The 25,922-nt window shown below is 33.5% G+C and overlaps 1 protein-coding gene across 1 annotated transcript; it reads right to left on the bottom strand.

Annotated features, from left to right (window-relative positions):
* Positions 1 to 6,796: 6,796 nt before the first annotated feature.
* Positions 6,797 to 10,056, bottom strand: LOC114306417 (cysteine-rich receptor-like protein kinase 10). Its single transcript, XM_028251658.2, has 7 exons — positions 9,014 to 10,056; positions 8,800 to 8,937; positions 8,590 to 8,711; positions 8,278 to 8,488; positions 7,848 to 8,085; positions 7,472 to 7,622; positions 6,797 to 7,381 (listed from the first exon to the last, which is right to left on the bottom strand). Exons 1-7 carry the CDS (start codon positions 9,834 to 9,836, stop codon positions 7,052 to 7,054), a joined length of 2,013 nt encoding a protein of 670 aa, XP_028107459.2. The 5' UTR covers positions 9,837 to 10,056; the 3' UTR covers positions 6,797 to 7,051.
* Between the last annotated feature and the right edge of the window lie 15,866 nt (positions 10,057 to 25,922).

A 25,922-nucleotide genomic window follows, 5' to 3' on the forward strand; every position in this document is an offset into this window, starting at 1 on the left:
GTTGTATATATATATGTCCATGCTATATATGTATTAGTAAAATATAATTTGGTATGGGTAAATATCCTACCATAACTGTGTCACTTTCTAGTGAAATTTCTACGCATTTCAACCACAGAAAATGTAAATTATTTTTCCAAATTGGCATTAAAAAATCGCAATTTAAATTTATGATTTACACAATTTGCTTCATAACATTTATAAAAAAATTAATTCTACGAAAGAAATTTTTTAATACAAATTTGGAAAAAAACAATTACGTTTTCTGTAATTAAAATGAGTGTAAATTTTATAATAAAGTCACACATTTAATGGTATGATATGTACCCATAAATTACTACATACCAAATTATATTTTTATACATATATAACATGTATATATATATATATATCAAACTAAGAGGCTACGAGAAATATATGACATGTATATATATATATCAAACTAAGAGGCTATGAGGAGTACATAATAGGCTATAATTATGCCTATGCCTCTTCACGTGATGTGTTAAGAACAAAATCCTCAAAATATGTATTTTGAAAAATGAACTCATTTTTTGAAATAACCAAGCAAATATCCAAAAAATTTCAAAAAAATGTGTTTAAAAAACCATAACCAAAAACATTGAGTTCCTAGACGTAAGTCTCCCTATTTTCAAAAATTATTATAGAATTTATTGGACAATAAATCTACATATTAAGACCTACACGTAAATCTCCCTATTTTATCTTATAAGTGTATTTAAATTAGGTACATCTAAACAATAAAAAAAAAATTCACTAAAAATAAAAATAAAAAACAAAAAACTCAATTGTTAAAAAAGTGAAATAAACCAAACAATATGAGATCCTAGATTCTGTTTGGTTTGATTTTTTAAAATTTGTTTTTAAGGAGTTTTCATTTGTCTTTAGTAATATTTTTTTCTTCCTGTTTTAGTCATTTATTTTTTAAATTATTTTAGATGCTCCTAATCTTCATTTCTCTAAAAATAAAATATGTACAAAAAGAACTAAAATATAAATCTTTTTTATTAAAAACGAATGAAAACTCAAACAAAATTAGATGTCTATAAAAAGTAAAAATATTTTATGAAAGATCAAATCAAACAAAGTTCGAAAAAGTGGATTCCAATCAAATGAAATAGCAAGTACTTTAGCAAGTTAGAACTTTTCCCACAACTTCTTATTTAAACATTTTGACCGAGGATTTTAGTTTAAAAATCAAAAAATTATTAAAAAAATTAAAAGTTTATAATTTTATCCTATGCAACTAAGCCTATTTTGAGAAGAGGGTTAAAAGTCACTTTCTAACTTTTAATTTATTTTTTTTACAAAAAAATTTAAAAAGTCAAAAAATAACTTTTACCCATCTTTTCAAAGCACTCTTAAGTCTATGTTGCAATCACTTGATATGTGGTTCAGCAGAGGTCAAATGACCTTTTTAACCCTCCTTTTTATTTTTTATTTATTTGTTTTTTTATAAAATTTCGGGCCGAACCCCTCCTTCATGTCAAAACCTGTCCGAACCCCTCGTTTATTTCAATCACATGGCTGTTTTTTTTTTTTGTTTTTGTTTTTGTTTTTGGTTTTTTTTTTTTTTTTTTTTTTTTTTTTTTTGATTGGTGGACTGCTATCACCAACTTGTACATTGTTTTTTTGAAAATATTTTTCATATCCCCTCCTTTCCACAATAATGTCTCTTTTAAAAAATTTAACTTATTTAGATATAATAATTATTATATTTTAAAAATATTAATATTTTAAAAATATCTTTAATAGTATATTTTTTAGAAATATCAATTATTATAATTATACTTTTGTGTTATTAATGAATTAAAAGAAGGATAAAATAATAAATTTATATTATTTTATTTTTTAATTTTTAAAAAATAATTAATATTTGAGACAATAAAAAAATAAATAAATAACTAATATTTTGAAAAAAAAGGGGTATATAAATCGGTGAAGATAATATGTGATTCTCCACAAGTAAATCAATCAATGAGAATAAAAACTAATGCGAAAAAATTAAATCAAAGGCAACACAAGAATTTTTACGTGGTTCCCTCAATGTGAGGGCCGTCGACGGGATCGAAATCTGATTCCACTATCAACCAAATAGTTTCCAAACGATTACAAACGAGACACTAATGGTCTCACCAAACCATCCTTAGGTGAATTCCAAATAATCACAAATAAACAAAGAGGAAAGGCCTCACCAAATAGATGAACCAAAATCTTCTGAAACAGAGTTATAGAAGACCCAAAATAACAAACCAAACACCAACCGAAGATGCCCCAAAAACTGAGCTTCAAAAAAAACCGAAATTGAACCAATATACCAATCTTCGGCACTATTACCGAAGTAATGTAAGCCGCCGCACACACTTCTCCTCTGGGGCAAACAAAAACAATATATATGTTGTGAATCTAGGGTTTTGTAATCAAACCCTAATTGTTTCTAAATTAGATTGGGTGTCCTCAAATATAATATATAAAAATATATTATACCTAAACCAAGTCAAATTAAAATTCTTTAACAAACTAATTGAATCTCACACTTGAATAAGGAGATATACCCAACAATTCTGCCATATCACCTAAGCCTATATAGTTGACATGTCGTAATAATTTATGCTGCATGTCAGGTGAAGTCACATGCCTACAGATTGATCATTAATTTTGAAGGGTAAAAGTGTTAATTTACATATTTTTATTTTATTTATATTATATTTTTACATCTTTTCATAAAAAATTAAAAAAATTCTTTCCAAACATAATATTTCTTTTTACATCATATTTTATTTTTAAAAAATAAAAAATAAAAAAAAAAACTATTCCTAAACGAGCCGTAGTAAACTATTGTTATAGAATGATATAGAATTCAACTTTTAGTCTCCAATGGTTTGTTATTTGGCTTGCTATTTTTTTTTATAGCAAAGCTATGCCTTGGATTGATGGTTTAAGAGAGGAAGTGTAGGATTTAGAGGGATAAAATTAACTAAAATCATTTTTGAATATTTATATTTTTAAGGGAAGGAAAGGAAAGTGCATGGAGAGTTATGAGGGAAAGAGAGTAAAAATATTTTAAGCACTCCACTTTGAGTTGGGATTTACTTCTTGCAACTCCTCCTTGCAATTCTCCTTGCAACGGCGTCTAACGGCTGATTTCAATTTTTTTATTTTATTTATTTATTTTTTATGGCCGTTGGATGTTGCAACGGGTAATCTCAGTCGTTGCAAAGAGGATTGCAAGGAGGAATTGCAAGGAGGGGATCGTGACTCCTCCACTTTCCCTTTGAAATTGAGAAGAAACAGGAAATAAATAAAATGTGTTTTTGTAATAATATATTAAAATATCTAAATTAAGAATATCTCTCCTTAATTAAGTATTTTCTAATCAAACAAGGGGATACTTTCTCTGCCTCTGTTTCTTCTTCATTTACTTTCCCTCAGACTATCTTCAATCCTTCATCTTTTGTTTCATCAAAGTTAAATTTGATAAAAAATTGTACAAAACTAATACTCAGACACTTCATCTTTTGTTTCATCAAATTGAAAATATTTCAAAATTTTCATTAAAGTGAGGATGCTGGAATCTTTTACCAAATTACTATAGAGAGTTGTTAGCTTTTGAGTACCGAACAATTTGCCGAATGTCCCCTTGGTAGACCACCTCCTTGCAAGATTTTTTGGAAAATTTATACTCATTGGTCAATAGGCCGGTCGTCCCTCGGTCGACTGATGGTTTGATGAAATCCCAAACACTCTGTTGGAACGCACAATATCAGATCAAGTTTTTTTATTATCAAATTTAAATGAAATTTGATGAAAATTTTGAGTAAAGCGTTGTAGATGCTCTCACAAATAACTCTTCCCTTCACCCCATCTTTCCTCAATACAACCAGATTTGGTTTAATTTTTTATTTTTTTTTGTTTTTCTTATATTTTTTTATTTTTAGTTAACTTTTACAATATTTTATTCTTTTTTTAAAATTTTAAGAAAAAATAAAATATTTATAAAAAAAAATCTATAAAAATATTTATTAAAAACAAAAAATTATCAAAAAATATAGCTTTTGAATTTAAAGACAAGATTCCAAAAAGTTGTTTAAATAATTGCAGTTGTTAAATAGTAAAATAGTAGATAGAATGATGGAGTGAAAATTCATTGTGCTTGTGCGAGTATGGAATAATCATCACTTGCATAATTCTGTTGATCAAACTCAAGTTCCTCTAAACGTTGCTGTATGACCTGAAATCACAAATATAAGTTAGCCTACAGGTGTGTGCCGAAAACTCCTTCGATACTTAAGTCAACAAATAGGACAAATAAGGAGGAAAAGCTTTATGAATTCGAGTACTAAAATTGCAATACTTAGAATTAGGTTAGGCTAGAGCTTTTATAAGTTTCTCATGGCAGAATCTTAACAAGACTTTTAATTCTTCTTTGTAGAGTCCTCTTAGAAATCACATTTATAAAAGATAACGTCTATCCTTTAATACTCTCCTCACTGTAAACCAAGTGAGATGATACAACTCTTTGCACGATTTCGAATCGAGCAAATGTACTGTTTTAGCTTTGCTAGTTCTTTGAGACAACTGAGCAACGCGTAGTGCTGCACAAACTGAATGTGGTGTGCCGCTATGCTAACGCTACGCGGTACTCCAAATAGCCTGGTTAACACCACGAGCCCAACTACGCTTGACCAATCTTCATATGATAGTCTAGTCCGATCCACCCTTCAGAGTACCACTGGAGGACAACCACACTAGCCCAACCTCAGCCCAAATTCTAAGTCCATTGAAGCATAGCTCGGTCCACCCACATTTTGAACCTAGTTTGCCCGATCAAACCAAGCAACATGTTTGATCGGTTCGAACTCTGCGGGGCCCAAACCATGCAATCTTCCAATTCATAGCCCAGCTAACCCCAAGGACTTGATTTAGACCGGCCCAAATATCTCGGCACAAATTCCCCTCTCAGTGCTAATAAATGCAAAAGAACCATTAAAACAACATTACTGTATTAGAGCTATCTACAAAGTTAGAAATCATTGGAGATGATTTTAACTGACTATAATTAACCATAATCATTAATAATGGGATAGTTCCAAACCAATAAAAATGGACTTTCTCAATGGAGCAGTGAAATAGTTTATGGGTGCCGGGTCGAGAAAAATAACAATGTTGCATCTCAAGAAAATATCATGAAATTATTTACAAAATTACATTAATAGATCACATTTATTTTGAGTACAGTCTATATTATACTCATTTAAAATTTAGACAATATGTTTTATTTTTAAAATAATTTTTGAAATACAAATTTTGAATAGATAACATTTTTCGGAGGAAAATGAGAAAAAATGAGGCTGGCTGCTGAAGACTTTTGATGGGAATAGAGTGGAAGTCAGGTTTGTTTATTGTGTAGAATAAGGTGAGAATTGAAGACTTTGATGGGGACAGGAGTGGGATTGTGCGTTGGTGATGTGAAGTTTGGAATTTCCCTTTCACCCTTATCATTCGCTCATTGGACTATTATCTTAGTCAAGACTCTTGAGCCCAAATTTTCAATTTATTGGGTTATAATTTAGCACACGTATCAAATTTGGGGTTATATAATAAATTGTTGACTTTTATGAACTAAACACGTATAGATATAATGAAGGTCATAGTAATGAAGAATTTAAAAATTTTGTGAGTAAATTTATCAAAATGAAGAACTCAGTCAAAGATTAAAAGGCTCCATTTTATTAGCTCGTTTTGGTCATTTAAGTATTATAATTAGAGTTGTATTTCTTTCAAGCTAAAATATGAATTAAGAAAATTTAAGAGGCCCATAAAGTGCTTAAGAAAATTTCAACATATGCACACACACACAAAAAAAATAAAAATAAAAAATAAAAAAAAAAAAAAAATTGTGTAACTATTGTAATTAAAATCACAAAAATTAAATATATTTTGAGAGGGTGACTTTTGGGAAAGAATTGGGCCGAGCTGTGAGTTGGGCCTTGCGGCCCAAAGTGTGAAGACATCGATGAGAAGCCGTAGTGTTACTTCGGCCCAGTGGGCAAGGTTACTTCGGCCCAAGGAGGTGAGATTACTCCGGCTCAAAGAAGAAATATTTACTTCGGCCTTCGGAAGAATAAAGCTAATCCGGTCTGGAGGTAACTCACAGATTAGGCCGGTCTCAGTGTTAGTCCGGTCACGGTAAATGCTGAGAAGGCCGGTTTCGGAGTTAGTCCGGTCGTGACTTACAATAGTTAGGTCGGTCAGAACTTGTTACTTGGAAGTTTGAAGTAAGCACATCAAGGTTGAACAAGGCAGCCGAAGTAAAAAGTTGGAGCAGAAGGCCGAGCTAAGGATGGTTCGGCCCTCTGTGGCTCAGAAAAGCCAATTTTACTTCGGTCAAATGGAAGTTCGGCCATAAAGAAAACCATCCCACTTGGTTTAAGCAGTGGGGGAGGGTGTAAAAGGATAAGCATTATCCTTAGGAGAATGAATCCTAGAAGGACTCTGCATGGAGAAATACAAGTCCTACTAGGATTGTGCCGTATGAAACTTATAAAAGCCCACAAACATCACCTTGGAGGAGGTAATTGAACACAATCTTTCTGAGAACATAGAACTTTGTCTATTTGTCAAGTTTTCTGACTTAGGCATCGGAGAGGTTTCCGGCACACACCCGCCGGCTAGCTCACGTTTGTGTTTTCAGGTGACAAAGCGACGTCGTACGGAGAAGCGTGGATTTGGTCAACAGGATTATACGAGGAGAATTATTTCCTCCCCGTACATATTTGAATATGAATAATGAACTTGATTGCATTATCAAACACACTGTTACATGCTACACATAAATAACATACTTGAAAATGACATACTTGAAGGGAATGAATTATCAAACACACTATTACATATTTAATTTCTAATTACATTTTTAAGTGTTCTGAATCTTACAAATATTGAAATATATCTTTTGTATTTGAGTTTGAGTTTATTCATTTCACAATATAGAGTTATTATTGAATCTTGATATGGCCTAAATTTCACATTATCTAGGATATAATTTAGTAATTGATGTTTCATTCACAGACCATGATATTGACTTGCTTGTAGATTGATCCGATTCTAAGCCTTGTCCTGTTTTTGACTCTGTTCTACTATGAGCAAAGAATGCAGGTTGTTGAGGAATTGATAGAGTAACAGAGTAACTGTTAAGCATTATAACAACCGTTGCCATAGAAGGTCTAGCATCTGGATCTTCTTGGACGCACAATAAGCCAATATGAATGCATCTAATGACTTCATTCCTTGAATATGACCCTTCCAAAGTAGAATCCATTAATTCCAACGGTCTTTCCTCCCTCCAGAGTTTCCAAGCCTGCAACAATTCATTATTTACGACTTTGTAGATATGATGATTTTTTACTGAGATCAAAAAGAAGAGTCATAAAATCTAGTTATCACTCACATAGCTTAGAAGGTCCTCTGCACATTCTGATTGGTAAAATGTATTATTTTTCTTGCCACTTATAATCTCCAAAACTAAGACACCAAAGCTAAACACATCAGACTTTACCGAGAATTGTCCATGCATTGCATACTCTGGAGACATATAACCACTGCAACCCAACACCGTTGTTTTAGCAACAAAAAAAGTAATAATCATAAGAAAAGAAGAAATTGCATCTAAGGCCTTTTTTTATTTTTGTGTGTGCAAAAAAATCAGATATGAAACCATTGAGAGTAGTAAGCACTACAATTTTTGTGTGTGCATAAAGATTGTACTCACTATTTCAAATTAGAGAAGAACATATATACATTGCATGTGTGGACACAAAACTTACTATGTTCCAACAACTCGGTTTGTATTTCCTTGAGTTTGATCCACACCAAAGATCCTAGCCATGCCAAAATCTGAAATTTTTGCGTTCATATCCCCATCTAACAGAACATTGCTAACTTTGAGATCCCGGTGTATAATTCTAAGTCGAGAATCTTCATGAAGATAAAGCATCCCTCGAGCTATCCCTCCTATAATCTTGTAACGTTTTGACCAATCCAACTTTTCTTGCTCTTGTGGATCTGCATATTGAGTAGAAAAAAGGGGGAAAAAAAATGTTCTAAGTTAACAATGATGAATTAGATGTGAGCATGATGTGAACATTTTGGAATGGAACTAAAAGCGCAAGAAATCATTTTGTAGAATGTGCACTCATGGCTATCATGTGTTATTATCTAGCTAAATAAAACTATTATTAAGAAGCTTTGGCAAACCAAATAGAAAGTAATCCAGGCTTTTGTTGGGCACAAATTCATAAATGAGTATCTTCTCTTCTCCTTCCAAGCAAAATCCGAGTAACCTCACTAGATTTCTATGTTGAAGCTTGGCTACCAACACAACCTCATTCTTGAACTCTTCTGCACCTTGTCCTGAGTCTTGAGATAGCCTCTTCACAGCGATTTCTTGTCCATTGGAAATTATACCCTGACAACAAATGATATCCACAGAAATTTTGTAACCAAATTTGTGCAACTTCTAATATTTTTGAATGATTGTGTATTTTACAATTAGATCTGACACCTTACCTTGAAGACGGATCCAAATCCACCTTCACCAATTTTGTTATCATCAGAGAAGTTGTTCGTGGCGACTTGAATTGTAGCCAAATCAAATTGCAAGGACTGTACTGCTGAGATTTCATTCCCAGCTGGACATATCAAAATGTAAATACAATTAATGAATTTGAAAACAAGAGAAAACAAGTTTTATTTTATTTTATTTTTAGTTAGTCTTACTCATATCTGATTCAACAACATCATATTTCTTCTTCCTTTTCCTACATATGAGACAGGATCCTAAAATGACAAGTAAAACAGAGCCCCCAATTGAAACAACGATGGCAGCGAGTACTTGAGTTGACATTCCTCCCTTTCCTGCATCAACAAGAAAATTCAATTTCAAAATCCATCTATCCAAACAAAATCTATATATGTCTTGTTTTGAATTTACCTGGACTGCTTGCAGCAGCAGGTGGAGGAGGAGGTGGAGGTGGAGGTGGAGGCGGTGGCGGTGCAGTGGCGGTCACGTTGTAGAAAGGGTATAACTCATACCTAACATTACAACTCGGAAACAGAACCCTGGCACCCTGATTTCCATCACAGCAACTCGGAAAATTCGAGATACCATCTCGAAGACATTTGTTGCAATCCAAATCAGTCAAGTCCGGCGTGCACTGCGCTAATCCATACAACGTTTGAAGAGATGAATAATTAGCTTGACTTGTCGCGAACTTCTTAGCCGACCCACCATTCGAAGCCCGTGTGGCTATATCATCCATTACACCTCCCAACACTCCTGTGAAACGGGTTATGTTCGTTACGTTCTGTGTATTGCTCAAAATTGCTGCAATCGACTCATCGGCAATAGAGAAGATGGTCTGGTTCGAGTATCGCAACATGCACTCATCGTACCAAATCGTGACAACTTTCGAATTGGGACACCTTTGTACTACTTCTTTGGTTGAAGTCGTTACACAATCTTGACAGACGGCGGTGGAAACATCGCCACGACAGAGGAAGAGGCCGTAGACTATGTTGGGGGGGTTGAGTCCGGCGGTGGAGTTGGAGAAGCCATTGATGGAGTTGGAATTGGAGGAGAGGGAAGAGAAAAGGGTGTTGAGGTTGGTTTGGTATGTGCTGTTGGGAGTGTAAGTTGTTGTGTTTCGGCAAAGAATGTATAGGTAATTTGGGGTTGCTTTGATTCTGAGGATAAGGAAGCAAATTAAAATGCAAACAAACAAAAGGGATGCGGAGATATTGAAAGGTGAGTTCATGGTGATCAAGCTCTGGATTGTAGAGCCTCCTTGGGCATAGCTTTGGGGGGTTTAATTGATAAAAATCAGATTCAGATATGTTGAGGAAATTAGGTAGGGGAGAATGGACAGTATTGCCATATCCATTGGGAAGAGAAGGTATTATTCTCAAGTGGGATCCAATTAAATGAAATCTCGAATTTTAATTTCTTGATTTAACTGACTATAAATGATTAAAATCATTAAAAATAGGATAGTTCCAAACGTATAAAATTAGATTTCTTCTATCCTAAATCCTAAATAATAATGTTATGCATCAAAAAATTATCTATGAAATTATTTAAAAATTATATTAATAGATCATATTTATTTTTAGTACAGTCTATATGTATTTATTTTAAATTTATATTATATACTTTATTTTTAAAATAATTTTTGAAACACAACATTTGAATGAATATAATTTTTCGGAGGAAAAATGACAAAAAAAAAAAGAAAAAAAAAGAAAGCTGGCTGCTGAAGACTTTGATGGGAACATAGTGGCAATCACGTTTAGTTGTTGTGTAAAATTAGGTGACAATTGAAGACTTTTCATGGGGACACGACTGGTGCTAGTCCCTACTACTACTACTAATAATAATAATAATAAAAGAGAAAAGTAAATTACGCTGATATTTTTATTTAATACGGATCTCTCTTCATATTTAAAAAATTACACCTCTTACTCTCTTTATCAGATTAAAATGATATATTTGTCTCTTAACCTTTATGCATATAAAATAATACAGATATTTTGTTTATATAATTTTAAGGAAAATAATAACCATCTTCTTGGTTTAACTCACATAAAAAATTGAGTTTTTTTATATTTTTTATTTTTACTAATTTTTTAATATTTTAAGTTTTGTTTTTAATTTATTAGATGCACCTAATCTAGATATACTTAAGAAATATAGTATTTTATAATTTTTTTTTTTAAAAAAATCACCAAACACAATATATATATAAATACAAAAATTCAATACATTATCTTATTTTGTTGTATTCAATGAATTTTTTTTTAATTTTTCGTACAAATTTTATACTTTCTAAATAATTTAATCTAGATATAATGATGGAAATAAATATAAAAAATTATATTCATATATAAAAATTTATACAAAAAATATCATAAAAATTTTGTGGTAGTGATATTTTTGTAAATATAAATCATGTTTATGTATGTTTTGTTTTAAAATGAAAGATCACCATTAAACTATATCATTGTGTTTGAAAATTCTATATAAAATTTATTTTTGTATATCACCACTTGTACGGGGAGGAAATATTCGTCGCTCTTCGTACTCCTCGTGTCCAAGCTCTGTGCAATGTCGCTCAATCTGCGAATAGAAAAATGATGAGCTACCCGGCGGTGTGCTACCGGAAAAACCCTCCGACGATCAAGTTAGCACAGAGAGAGAGAGACAAAGGGGTAGGTAGCTCAAAAAATCAGATGTTTCAGACCTATGCATGGATATGCAGCTCCGTTTATATAGTTTCTGTGCGCTCCTCTTTGTTTGTTCTCCTTCTGACGCTGTTGGCTACATATTTTGTATAGGCCAATCACAGTTTAACACGTGGCAGGATAAGTGTAATACGAGAAGACAATTCAAATATTTAATCGTAAACACACACGTGGCAGTTAGTATTGGTTATTGTGGATCTACATAGCATTGAATTAGCAAAGCGGTGCAAGATGGCGTGGCTTTAATGGTTACTCATTTATTTAAATTCAAAATCAGGAGGGAAGCCTAATTGTAGATATGGCATAGTGGAGCTAACCGTGAGGAAACATGGTCAGCGATCATGGAGGGATGGTTCGAGGATTAGAAATCCATTTCGACGGTTCTCCTTGAGAAGTATAAATAGCAGAGAAGGCCCCAGAAAAACCCCCAGACTCAGATCCGAAAAAACTAGTTTTATCTACTTTATTTTCCTTCCAGTTTTTACATTTCTTGTTCTTTACATTTCTGTACTTCAAATTCCTGCACTGCACTTTGTTCATAGGAGTAGTTTCAAGTAGTTTGTCGTTGTAAACCTCTACGAGACTGATTTGGATCTTTGTAAGTCTTCCATTTTACTTAATGAAATACTATAATTATTCTTCATTTAATCATTGTTTGCTTAATTCTCCTAAACAAAGCCATCAGTAAAAATCCTCTTCATTGAGGCTGAAAGAACTAAAACACAATCGTCTGATAATTGGTTGGCAATTAATATTCTATAAGGACTGATTGATCCTTACTGGCATGCTCAAAATTACAATAATAACCTTCGAAAGCCAAAAAGCCAACAGACGCGTGGATATGTTCCCCACTAGTGTTCCTCCACGTGTAAGTGCAATTATCACCAAACACCAAATAACCAAACCGCCAAACAGTATGGACGCATATGGGCAGCGAAATCTTCTTTCTGCTCTCCCATCGCACCGCGTAGCACTGGCCGCTGAGATGTGTTTGGCGCGGCGCCACGCCCTTACCGAGGGACTGTGCTACCTGTCTAGCCTCGCCGGTCAATCCTGGAAGTGGGCTTGACCGAGCTTCTGCTCAGCCGACCTGCCCTAAGGATAAAGTCCATCCAACTCAGCAGGACACATATTCACCGAGCTAGTAGTTCCATGTCGTTCCCAACTTGACCGGACTGATTCTTTGGTCTAGTGTGCACATGAGCGTCTAATCGATTAATGACCGTAACTCCAGCCCAAACTAGTTCGGCCCATTGTTTGGCCACAAATCTCCCTCTCATCACTCAATAAGAATATGTTCAGGTAGAACTTAATGATGAAATGTTGTAGAACGTAGTCATGATAATAGGATAAAGTAATGGTAGGAAAAATGACAAGATAGTCATTTAGAAAATTTTAGGATATAACATCAGCAATCTAGGGGGCACTTTGTAATGAGATTACAAACCTCAGGGAGGGGAATGTAATTTTTCAAATGTAATGGGTGATCTGTATTAAATAGAAACCTTAAGGGGAGTCAATGTAATTTAACAAAAAAAAACTAATGCTAGTCTTCTTTTTTTTTTCAATTATTAAGAAAATAATTATAAATATAAAAAATATTATATTATAAAATAGACTAAGCCTATTAAGTTCAAGCCCGCGCAACGAACAATTATCTCACAATAATTTGAAAGTTAAGAAAGTTACTAAGTTCAAGTCTGCCCCACAAACTACTGCAAATTTCTATAATGAGAGAGAAATAAACGGATTTACAAATGGTATCAAATATTTTAAAATGTATTGAAATATATATAAATTGTACTGAAATGTATAAAATATAAAGAAATATGTATAAAACTATTATGAGTGGTGTAAAATATGCATTGAAATTTTAAATATTTTAATTTTTATTAACAACATTTAGAGTTATCATTAACAAGACTCATAGTTAGCACAAATCTAATGAACAAACATCGAATTTGAGGGTTAAGATGTGATAAATTGCCGACTATTAAACATGTACATAGTTATTATAATTATCAGTTATGTGCTCAATATAAAATCCTTTATTTGTTTTAAATCATGATAAATTATTGATCATCATTTAATGTAAAATTTTAAAATATTAAAAAAATATTTTATTATTTATATTCTAAATATTATGTGTGAAATTATCAAAGATTTGCTAGTTGATTCCCTTGTTGGGGATAGTTGTCATTTAATTTTGTGGTGACTTTATTTTGATCTTTATTTATATCTTGAGGATAAGATGCATATAATATAAGAAGGTTCTACATGATATAATTATTTAAATTATAATTGTCGTAAGGTTGAAATCATGATTACACAACCTAGATACAATCTTCGGTTAAGAGATCAATAGTTCTTAATACCAATAATTAATCTATTTTAAGAGACCTCACAATCAATGGTAGGTGTAGAGCATTGCTCCATAATGAATAATAATTTTTTTAATTAACGCTAAATTTGATCATGAAATTAATTTATCATTTAACCGATTCTATTTTGTTACAAAAATCTTAACTCATTTAAAAAGTTTAAAAATTAAAAATTCTATAGAAGAAATTAACTTTTCGATGACTTTGATTATCTCGCTGGGTTGTGTCATGTGTCAGCATCATGAACAAGGTTTCATTTTAGTGTGTCTCCACTTGTTAAGAAATGTACTTAATAATTTCATGCGTTAATTGCATTTTTGGTCTTTAAATCTCGAGTTTTGTGTCATTTTAATTCTTAATGTTTAAATTATTTCAAAATGTATACTTTAAAAATATATGAAAATGGCAACATTCATCTTACCAAATCATGGCAAGCTTCATCTTGGAACAACATTGGACTACTTTTGTAATGGCAGTGGTTACACAGTCTTGACAGACCGCGGTGCAAACATCACCACGGCAGAGGAACAGGCCGTGGACTATGGAGTTGGAGAAGCCATTGATGGTGGTGGTGGTATTGGAGGAAAGAGTTGAGAAGAAGGTGTTGAGATTGGATTGGTATGTGCTGCTAGGAATATAAGTGGTTGTATTTGGGCAATAAGAATATAGGAAAGTTGGGGTTGCTTCTGAGTATAAGTAAGCAAATTAGAATGCAAAGAAACAAAAGGGATGTGGAGATATTGAAGGATGAGTTCATGGTGATTAAACTTTGAATTTTAGAGTCCCCTTGGGCATACTTTTGGGGGAATTAATGGATAAAAATCAGATAAAGATATCTTGAGGAAATTAGGTAAGGGAGAATGGAAAATGAGTAGCGATACATAATTTTAAAATAGTAATTCTAATGGGAGCTCTAATGCGGTGGAAGAGAGGGAAAGTAGAGAGAGATAGAGAGAGGAGTGTGGGCCCCCATATCACATAGCACTCTCCACATCATTAGAGTTTTATTAGAGCTCTTAAATTATAACTCCCAAACATTATTGATGGAATACCCATTTGGAAGAGAAGTTATTCAGTGGTTTGGAGATACTACATAATTAATAGTTTCAATCAATTATAGTCAATCAACTTAATTAAAATGCGATTTGAGATCTTTGATTTTGTTCGGTTTGATTTTCCTATTATATATATAAATATATATTTTTAATTTTTATATAAATTTTTTTTTTACTAAAATAGCAACAAAAAAAATCACTAAAAATGAATGAAAACTCAAACAAAATTAGATAGATCTAAAAAGTCTAAAAGAAAAAAAATAACTAAGATATGAAAAAAGTAAACTAAAGACAAACGAAAAACGATCCAAAAATAGTTCCTAAAAATCAAACTAAACAAAATTTGAAAAATCAAACTAAACAAAACTCGAGAAAGTGTCCCTATCAAATGAAATCGGAAGTAATTTAATGAGTTAGAGCTTCTCCAATGACTTTGTTAATACATATTATATATAAGTTTATTCCCTCCTAAAAATCTAGTATATTCCTCGTAAATCTAGGAGTCTTTGCTTTATTGTAATACTCTCCTATATATAGGAGTCATTGTAACTTGATTCAAATATACAATTTATAAATATTTCTCTCAATCAGTTTAATATGGTATCAGAGCTATAGATCCTAAAATTATAGCCTTCTTTCTTTTCTTTTTCTGCTTAGTCTCGTACACAACATTTATTTAATCACTCAAACACTGATCAAATTGTTTCGCCATTTTTTTTTCCCCAAATTTTTTTTTCCTTAGCGTCAATCTGATCGGAATCTTCTCACGATTCCAATGGCATCGATCTCATCACCAGCAAATTGCTCACGTGCCTTCATGCGCCACTTTTGTGCTTGGTGCGTCATCTTATTCTGCCATCACTCGCCCATGCTCTTCCACGTGCGCCCAGCTATGCCAACTGCGCAGCCGCTCAGCCATCAGCTAGTTAGTCGCGTCAGCCGCTCAGCCGTCAGTTGCTTCCTCTCAGCCGCTGACGTCAGCCCTACATGCCCGTTTGGCCTAGCCGCACGCGTGCTTATGACGTCAACCTCATGCCTATTCTGGCCTAGCCGCGTGCGCGTGCGTGTCCCATATGCTGACGTCAGCCCTAGGCTGTGTGACGTCAGCCTTAACCGTTCAACATCTATTTTTGCTCATTTTGTCCAATTTCAACCTATTTTTTGGGTAGTTCACCTTGGTTCCCACCTAATTTGGACCTTCTGAATCCATTGGTGCACTATGTTTTTGCCGATTCTGCTCTTATAGCCCTATTTTTCTTTATTTACTTCACTAAACCACCTTTATGGATCGTCATGATGTTTCTCATCCCATCTCTGTTATCCTTGACGACTCCAACTACGTGTCATGGGCCCAGGCCATGTCTGGTTTTCTGAAAGGAAAAAACTCTAGCGCATTATCACTGGGGATGTGGTCCAGCTAGTGAAAAAGATTAATGAAACAGCTGCCACATATGAAGACCTTTTAGATGACTGGGATAGTAAGAACTACCAGATCATTACTTGGCTTCGGAATACTTCTGTTACCTCTATCAGTTTACAGTTTGGTTTTTTTTAACTTGCCTTTGTGACTACTCTTGCCAAAGACATTTGAATTTTTTTAAAAGAATGTTATCAGATTACTGGTCTTGCTGATCAGTCTCAACTTCAAAGTCAACTTCATCGTATGCGTCAAGAGCTTGGTTAGTTTGTTAATGATTTTCTTTCTCAGATATATTTTGTTTAGGACCAGCTTGCTCTCTCTAAACTTAACTGGCCTCATATCGAAGATGCTACGTTATTCACTATGTATCGTAATCAGGAACGATTGGTTTAGTTTCTCATGGCTTTCACTACCCAGTTTGAGCCAGTGCGTGCATCTCTCTTTCATCACACTCCACTGTCCACTCTTGAGTAGGTTATTTTCGAGCTATTATCTGAGGAGACTCATCTTGGCACTCTAAAGACTCATCATGTGGATACTGTTCTTGCCACTTCTCAATCACTGAGTTCCTTTTCACCAAACAACCAGCGAACCACTACTTGCAATTATTGTCAAAATTGGGCCTTCCTTCTACTTATCCTCTGCTTCATTGCCCGAGCAGATCCTGTCAGTACTGCAGCAAGATTAGTCCTGGTCATCTGCAGTAAGAATGCTTTCGTAATCCAGACTGCTCATCTACGACTCACTCCTCCTGTGGTGCTTTTTCATGAGGTCGTTCACAACGTCCCGGGAATTAGTGTCGATCTCTGCCTGCGCATCGCACTACTGTTGCTGCCTCTGAGGAGTTTTCTGAGCCTCTAGATCCCGTCAATCTTGTCTTTTCCTAAACTGATGTTGAAGCCATGTTCAAACAATTTCTCACCACCTCTGGTACACTTTATTCTACTGCTCTGTTTGTCATTTTAGGTACATCTCCCTGGTATTTTGACTCAGAATGTTGGCATCATATGACTTCCAATTCTACTATATTTTCTTCTATCTTTTCCTCTTCTCATATTCCCTTCATTCATACTGTTGATGGTTCTTTTTTGTCTGTAAGTCATATTCGTTCTCTTTCCACCTCTTATCTATCCTTATCAAATGTTTATCTTATTCCTGCTCTCACTTTAAATCTTATCTCTATTAGTCAATTATGTGAGTTTGGTCTAACTATCACATTTTCTACTAATGGTTGTTTGGTACAGGACCTTTAGACAGGACATACTCTTAGGATCGGCCATAAGCATGGACGTCTCTATGAGCTCATTTATCTTTGTGTTCCAGACTCCACATCGTTAATTGCTCCTACATTTGCTTCCAGCATGTCTTTTTTTAATATTTGGCATTGTTGTTTAGGACATTTTTGTTAGTCAGTTGAAATCTTTAGTTTCTACTGGTCAGTTAGGTCATGTAATTTCTGATACTTTGGATTGTTTATCTTGTCAACTTGCAAAACAACCTACTTTATCATTTAATACAAGTACTTCTGTTTCTCATGCACCATTTGATCTTATACATTCTGATATTTGGGGACTATCACCTACCATCACTATAGGGGAATCACGTTCCTTTGTTGTTTTTGTTGATGATTTTTCACATTTTACATGGTTGTTTCTCATGAAAAGTCGATCATAACTCAAACAACTTTATTACAATTTTGCAAACATGGTCCAAACCCAATTTTCTAAAATCATTAAAAAAATTTGATCTGATAATGCTATGGAATATAGGGATCTTGATTTTCTCTTATTCCTTCAGCGTCACGATACTCAGCCTCATCGCTCCTGTACTGGCATGTCCCAACAAAATGGATTTGCTGAAAGGAAGCATAGGCATATTCTTGACACTACTCGAGCTCTTCTTATCTTTTCCTTATGCCCTGAATATGTTTTTGGAGAAAGTTGTTCTTACTGCAGTCTATACTATCAATTGTGTTCCGACTCTTACTATCCATAACCAAACCCCTTATAAATGTTTATATGGTACTAGTCCTCTATACACAAATCTTCAGGTTTTTGGGTTTGCATGTTTTGTTCTCCTCCAACCTCATGAACACGCCAAACTTGAACCCCGTTCTCGTCTTTGTTGCTTTCTCGAGTATGGGATTGAACATAAATGTTGTCGTTGCTGGGATCCTATCTCTAAACGTCTTCGTGTCTCTTGTCATGTGGTTTTCTGGGAGCATAAAATGTTTTCATCCTTATCCTCGTTCCACTTATCACCATCTTCTACTTCCATTCTGTTTATTAATCCTCCTATCGATCTCTTCTCTAAAGACTTTGATGCAGGTTCCCCCTCTCTAGAGATGCATTTGCCTATACCTAATCATATCCCGACTACTCCCTCCGATGGTCCTGTTGTGTTCGTTTTGGGGCCTCCAACTCCCATTGTGTGTTCCGTTGAGTCTCCTATTATCCTACCAGATCCTCTTCCCACAGGTCGTCTAAGTCGGGTAACTAGCCAACCTACTTGTCTTCGTGATTATGTTGTTGGATCCACTGCCTTTTCTATTCATGAACCTACATCCTATCGTGATGCTTGTACTAATCCTCTTTGGCAACAAACTATGACTGATGAACTTCAGGCTCTAGACAAAACTCATACTTGGGACATTATTGATCTTCCTCCTGGAAAGACTGCGATTGGCTGTAAATGGGTCTAAAAAATCAAGACTCACTTTGATGGTTCTATTGAGCTGTACAAAACTCGCCTTGTTGCAAAAGGCTTTGCCAAGGAATATGGTATTGATTACGAAGAGACTTTTGCATTGGTTGTTAGGCTTACCTCTATTTGCAACTTGATAGCTGTTGCTGCTTCTCGCCACTTGAACCTTTTCTAAATGGATGTCAAAAATGCCTTTATTAATGGTGATCTTCTTGAGGAAGTCTATATGTAACCTCCACCTGGATCTACTTATCCGGCTACTAAAGTTTGCAAACTTCAGCTCGTTCTCTATGGTCTCAACCAAGCCCCTCGTGCTTGGTTTGTTAAGTTCAGTTCCACCATTCATGATCTTAGCTTCACCTCCAGCTCGTTTGACTTTACTCTCTTTATTCGAAAGACTACTCATGGCACCACTCTTCTTCTCCTCTATGTGGATGACATGATTATCACTGGCGATGACGTGGCTGGTATTCTTAGCCTCAAACAATCTCTCAGTCGACATTTTGAGAATTAAGACCTTGGTACTCTCAATTATTTCTTGGGTCTTGAAGTCTCTAATAATTTTACTGGTTATTATTTATCACAAGTCAAATATACATTCGATCTTTTGGCTCGCAGTGCTCTTACGAATTGCAAGATTGCCCCTACCCCGATTGATACTCAGACTCGTCTCACTCTGCTTGATGGGGATCTTCTCTCAAATGCTACTCTTTATCGCTGGCTAGTAGGTAGTATTGTCTATCTCACTGTTACATGTCCTAACATTGCTTATGTTGTACATCTTGTTAGTTAGTACATATCGGCTCCTCGCACCCCTTATTACGTTACCCTGCTTCCCATACTTCCCTACCTCAAAGGCACCATGTTCCATGGACTCTATTTTTCTGCTCACTCATCTCTTGAGCTTCGAGCCTTTTCTGATGTTGATTGGGCTGGGGATCCTACTGATCGTCGCTTCACTACGGGTTTTTGTTTCTTCTTAGGGGATTTACTTCTTGCTTGGCGCAGCAAGAAATAATCTCTCACTGCTCGTTCTAGTACTGAAGTTGAATATCATGCTCTTGCTGACATTACTTAGGAACTTTTGTGGCTTTGCTGGCTTCTCGCTGACATGAGTGTTTCCTTCTCTGGTGCTACCTTTCTTTATTGTGACAGTCAGAGTGCCATTCAGAGTGCTCTTAATGATGTCTTCCATGATTGCACCAAACATATTAAGATTGACTGCTATTTTATTCAATAGCATGTTACTCCTGGCATTGTCCATCTTCTTTATATTACTTCTGCTATTCAGCCTGCTGATATCTTCACCAAGGTTCATCTTTCTGGCCGTTTTCAGTGACTTGGTTTCCAAACTCAAGTTGGTTGATGTTTTTCCTCCTTGAGTTTGAGGAGGGATGTTAATATATACTATATATAAGTATATTCCCTCCTGAAAATCTAATATACTCCTTGTAAATCTAGGAGTCTTGGTAAATCTAAGAGTCCTTACTTTATTGTAATATTCTCCTATATATAGGAGTCATTGTAACTTGATTCAAATACACAATTTATAAATATTTCTCTGAATCAGTTTAACAGACTTTTTATATTTTTTTCAATGACTTATTTGGCATACTATTGCTATAAAATAGTATGGAGCTCAACCTTTTTCTCTCCAATGATTTGTTATTTGGTTTGCTATTTTTTAGCTTAGCTACATCTTGTGCTAAATTTGGCACAATGTTTATCTATGCCAACTCATTAAGAATGTCCAAAATCATTTGGTTGTTTGGTTTATTTTTTTAAAATTATTTTTGACTTTTTTATTTTTTATATTTTCGGTTTTTAGTTACTTTTTATATATTTTAGTCATTTTTTATAATTTTTTAAAAATGTAAAAAATTCATTGAAGATAAAAAAATGATGAAAATTAGTTTTTGAATTTGAAAATAAGATTTCAAGAAGGTGGTTAAATTATTGTGGTAGGTAATTAGAAAAATAGTAAGTGGTACGATGGAGAGAAAATTGATTGTACCAATAAATGCAAAAGTACCAGCATTACTATAATGTCAAAGGGTAAATTACACTTTTCATCCCTGCACTTTGTATAAAATCTCATTTTGACCCCTACACATAAAATCATGACAGTCTACTCCTTACAGTTTTGGTCAAATCTCACTTTGGTCCCAACACATGAAATCGTGACAGTCAACCCCCTGTACTTTTACTCAAATCACACTTTGATCCCTACACAAGTGTCAATGTCTCTTTTTCGTTATTTTATTTTTAAATCTTTAACAAAATTCAGTCATGTGACAAAAATGTAACTACGAAATAAGAATAAGAGAGAAAAATCATTAATGTTTCCCATCAATACACTTTGTCTTACTTGATAAGCACATTAGAGTTATATAATATTATATGTATATATATGTTCGTATGGTAAAAATTGGGACGAAAATGCAAGAAAGCATAACTTTTGAAATAAAAAAAATGCGATGAAGAAATCAAAGAAAATAAAGATGAATAGACAGAAGATTGTGTTATCATGAAAAATATAATTTCGTGATTCCAATTTATGCAAAATCCTAGTTCATCTTCTTAATTGTTCACAATCTGTGTTTTGTTTTAGCCTAATACAGTCCCAGTTTGATGTAAATTTTGGAATAAAGTGTATTGGTAGAAAATGTAAATGATTTTTTCTTTCTTATACCCTAATGTCGTAGTCACATTCTTATCACATGAATAGATTATGTTAAAGATTTAAACAATTGAGTAGTAGAAAGGGAACATTGACACTTGTGTAGACCAAAGTAAAATTTTACTAAAAATACATACAATTTCATATGTAGGAAACAAAGTGGAATTTGATCTGAAGTGCAGGGGGTTGACTGTCATGATTTCATGTATAGGGGCCAAAGTGAGATTTGATGCAAACTACAAGGGTGCAAAGTATAATTTACCCAGTGTCTAACTAACAAGTGCTCATAAAGTACAAGTAAATGACAAAAAAATTGAAAAAACATAAAATATTTTTTACTAAATTTAATACATTTTATTGAAATCAATACATATTTTATTATTTTTACGTATTTTCAAAACATTTTATACACATTTATGTATGGGACACTTATTAACATTTCTCTTATTATCCATCAGTTATACAACAATTGGAGATGCTTTTGACTACTATAATTAACCAAAATCATCAATAACGGGATAGTTCTGAAACCAACGAAAATGGACTTCCTCAATAATGAAGTGATGAAATAGTTTTCTGGATTAAGCATATAAAAATAAAAATAAGATAGGTTTCTGGGTTGGTTGTTTTTTTATCCAGAAAATATCTATGAAATTATTTAGAAAATTAGATTAGTATATCACAATTATTTTGAGTACAATCTATCTCACACTCATTTAAAATTTGTACTATATGTGTCATTTTAAAAATAATTTTTGAGATACAAATTTTAGATATAAAACATTTTTCACAGGAAAAATAAGAAAAATGAGATTGGTTGCTGAATGAGTAATTCTATTTTCACATACTAATTCCCTTTAATACATATACTTAATGAACATCTTCTCAGTGCACACACAAAAAAAAAAAAAAAATAAAATAAATAAATAAATAAAAATTTCTCAATACACATATTCTACTATATCTTTAATTTTAAAATTTTATTTTTTTATTCCATCCATTCACCCCCCCTTCACTGCCACTCTTAGCCCTCCATTGTTATCACCACCGTCACTCTCAGCTCATTTCTTTCCATCTTAGATCTCTACATTCAACCTTGAAAGTGGATAGTTTGCAGCAGGAACTTGTGAGAGTATATAGTTCATGGTAAAAAGTGGTAGTAGGTGGAGGAGAAAAAAGGCATTGGGAGGTGATAGCAAAGGAGAGAGTTGGCGCCGGCGATTAAGGATTGTTGTAGTGTTTCAAAATTAAAATTTGGGTGGAAGAAGATAATGATATTATGATATTTTATTTTAAGGATATTTGAGGAAATTAGATAGGAGAGAATGGAAAGTATTGCCATATCCATTAGGAAGAGAAGGTATTATTATCAAGTGGGATCCAATTAAATGAAATCTCGAATTGTAATTTATTGATTTAGCTGACTATAATTAATTAAAATCATTAATAATAGAATAGTTCCAAAAGTATAAAATTAGACTTTTTCAACCTAAATCCTAAACAATTATGTTACGCATCAAAAATTATCTGCGAAATTATTTAAAAAATTGTATGAATAGATCATATTTATTTTTTGTACAGTCTATACGTATTTATTTTAAATTTATATTATATACTTTATTTTAAAAATAATTTTTGAAACACATAAATAATTTTTCCGAGGAAAAATGAGAAAAAAAATACTAGCAGCTGAAGGCCTCTTTTGTTGAACAAAAAAAAAATGTTCTAAGTTGTCATTATTGCATCCGTGGGCCCAAGTTTTGGGTAACCGATGTTGGACAATCTTCACTGTATTTAAATAGATTAAATTGTATTGTGTACTAAACAACAGCAAGAATATAAAGAAGTAAAAGAAATGAGAAGATTTGTTTGATTACAAATATCAAGCTAGAAATAAATAAATAAATAAAAACAGATTTTATTTTGTTATAAAAATAAAATTAAAATTTGATTTAATAAACAAATAAAACAGAATAATAAATTAAATGCAACTTACTTAATTAATTTCTTCTAATAAATATCTGATCAAGTCCAGTATTTGACACTGTGTCCTTAAGGCAGATTCGTCCTCTCCTCGGTGCTTTGAGAATATGGATGTCTATCTCCCAGGATGAAATGATCAACTACAAACAATAGCCTCCCTACAAATTGTTTGCCTAACGAACACACTAAGTGTTTATACTCTCTCACAGAAGAAAATAATGCATCAATATGAAGAGAATGTTTGTAGAATTATGAAGGACGAAAATTAGAGTTACAAAATCTAAATCAGGGCTGTCCTATTTATAGATGGATTGGTGGCTGCAGATTTTGAATTAAATAGGTGCAAACCTGTTTGAACTGGTATGAAACCTGTTTGGTTTTGAATTTAAACAAATTTGAATTTGTTGGGTTCAAAAATTCAAACAAATAAAAAAGGGGAAGGGCCGTGGTTGGGTGTAGAGTAAAACCAGACCAGTTTATTTCTGGAATTAATTTGAATTATAGATTTTATTTTACCAAAAAATAAAATAAAATTCAAATGTTTTTGGCCCAAAAAGATAGGTGTTGGGCTGAACAAGCCCAACCCAACCACACACCCAAGCCCATGCCCAGCCCGCTCAACCGGACGGACAGCAGCGCGCACGCGTAGTGATTTTTGGGTCTAATGGGTCTAGCTCATTTTGCCCATAACCTCCCTCTCTAAAACACTTGGGTACCCTTTAGGACACACCCCAAGTTCCAATCCCATGCCTTATAAACCCATTCAAAACTTCTCACCAAATTAATGTGGGACAAGCCTTATTCAAACCTTTAATGATTTTTCACCAAAACTCCATTTCCATGGAGTATACTTTGGTTTCAATTTTCCATTCACTCGATAATGGTTTTGAGCAACCAAATATACCACATGAATCATAACGCGGCATAGAACGCGTTACCACTTTGACCCGTGAAAATCAACGCACAGGACCCACTTAAAAAATAGACCAAACTTAAGAAAAAATTCTAGTTTTATCTAGAATTTTCCAACCATTTCCAACAACTAATTGTAAGCCTGATTTGATCCAACCTATAACAAAGGATTCACTACCAAAGCACTAATAAATCTCCAGCCGTGATCCATACACCCAGTGGGGGTCGCGCCCCCAGTGACGTGGCGCGCCCCCACTGGCTGAAAACTTTAAAAAAAAAAAAAAATAAACAGTTTTTTTTTTTGGACCAATCCGGGGCCGACACCTCACTGGGGGTCGACCCCCAGTAGGGGTATGAAGCTTTTTTCAATAAATCTCAATCACACGTTATAAATAAATCTAAATTTCCATTGAGGTACAGAACGAAATTTTCGTAAAAAGTTAACTGCAAATTAATAAATTTGTCCCCAAAATTTTAATCTGAATCAGGCCTGTAGAGAGATGGCTTCTCCAGTAGGGGTGGTGGCTGCTGAAGACTTACGTTGGGAACATAGTGGAAATCAGGTTTGTTTGTTGTGTAAAATAAAGTGAGAATTGAAGACTTTTGATGGGGACACGAGTGGGATTGTGAATTGGTGATGTGAGAGTTTCGAATTTTGCTTGGACTAACTTAAGCACTTGTCATTGGCTCATTGGACTATCCTGGTCAAAACTCTGGGTCAAAATTTTCAATTGTAGAGTAGTATTAGGTGTGATTCAACATTTGATGGGAAATATTAGAAAACAACCATAAGAACTGATGATGCTAGGCCCTGTTTGGTAGAGCTGTGGGAAAGTGCTTATAGCTTATGCCTAAACAGCTTATAGCTTATAACTTTCAGCTTAAGCTGATTTCCAGCTTATTCTTAAAGCATCTCCTGCCCCACTTAAAGAATAAGCTGTTTTCTGACTTCCACAAAGCTATAAGCTATAAGCTATAAGCTAAACCAAACACATCAAAATAGCTTAAATTAAGCTGAAAGCTGAAATAAGCTGAAATTAAGCTGTACCAAACAGGGCCCTAGTCCCTATCTACAAAAAAAAAAAAAAATAAAAAAAAATAAATAAATAATAATTATAATAGTAATAAAAAAAGAAATAATAAAAATAAATAAGAACCGATGATGATAGTCCCTATCTACAAATATATATATATATATATATAAAATTGGACTATCATAGTCAAAACTTTGGGCCAAAATTTTCAATTGTAAAGTAATATTAGATATGATTTATTAAAATGATAATATTTGATGGGAAATATTTAAAAACAATCATAAGAACCGATGATGTTGGTCCCTATCTACAATATATATATATATTGAGAAAATAATTATAAATATAAAAAATATTATATTATCAAATAGACTAAACCTACTAAGTTCAACCCTTCCCAACAAACAACTATCTCACTATAATTTGAAAGTTAAC

This window comes from Camellia sinensis, chromosome 9, assembly GCF_055761805.1.
Source record: "Camellia sinensis isolate YWXY chromosome 9, ASM5576180v1, whole genome shotgun sequence".
NCBI classification, from domain to species: Eukaryota; Viridiplantae; Streptophyta; class Magnoliopsida; order Ericales; family Theaceae; genus Camellia; species Camellia sinensis.

Bases quoted from the DNA above. Each gene is read 5' to 3' on its own strand.
- LOC114306417 (XM_028251658.2), bottom strand. From the start codon at position 9,836: ATGAACTCACCTTTCAATATCTCCGCATCCCTTTTGTTTGTTTGCATT. The intron at 8,938-9,013 runs GTAAATTCAAAA...TTGTTGATGCAG, and splicing joins TGCTGCTGCAAGCAGTCCAG to GAAAGGGAGGAATGTCAACT. The intron at 7,623-7,847 runs GTAAGTTTTGTG...GTTGGGTTGCAG, and splicing joins AACCGAGTTGTTGGAACATA to TGGTTATATGTCTCCAGAGT.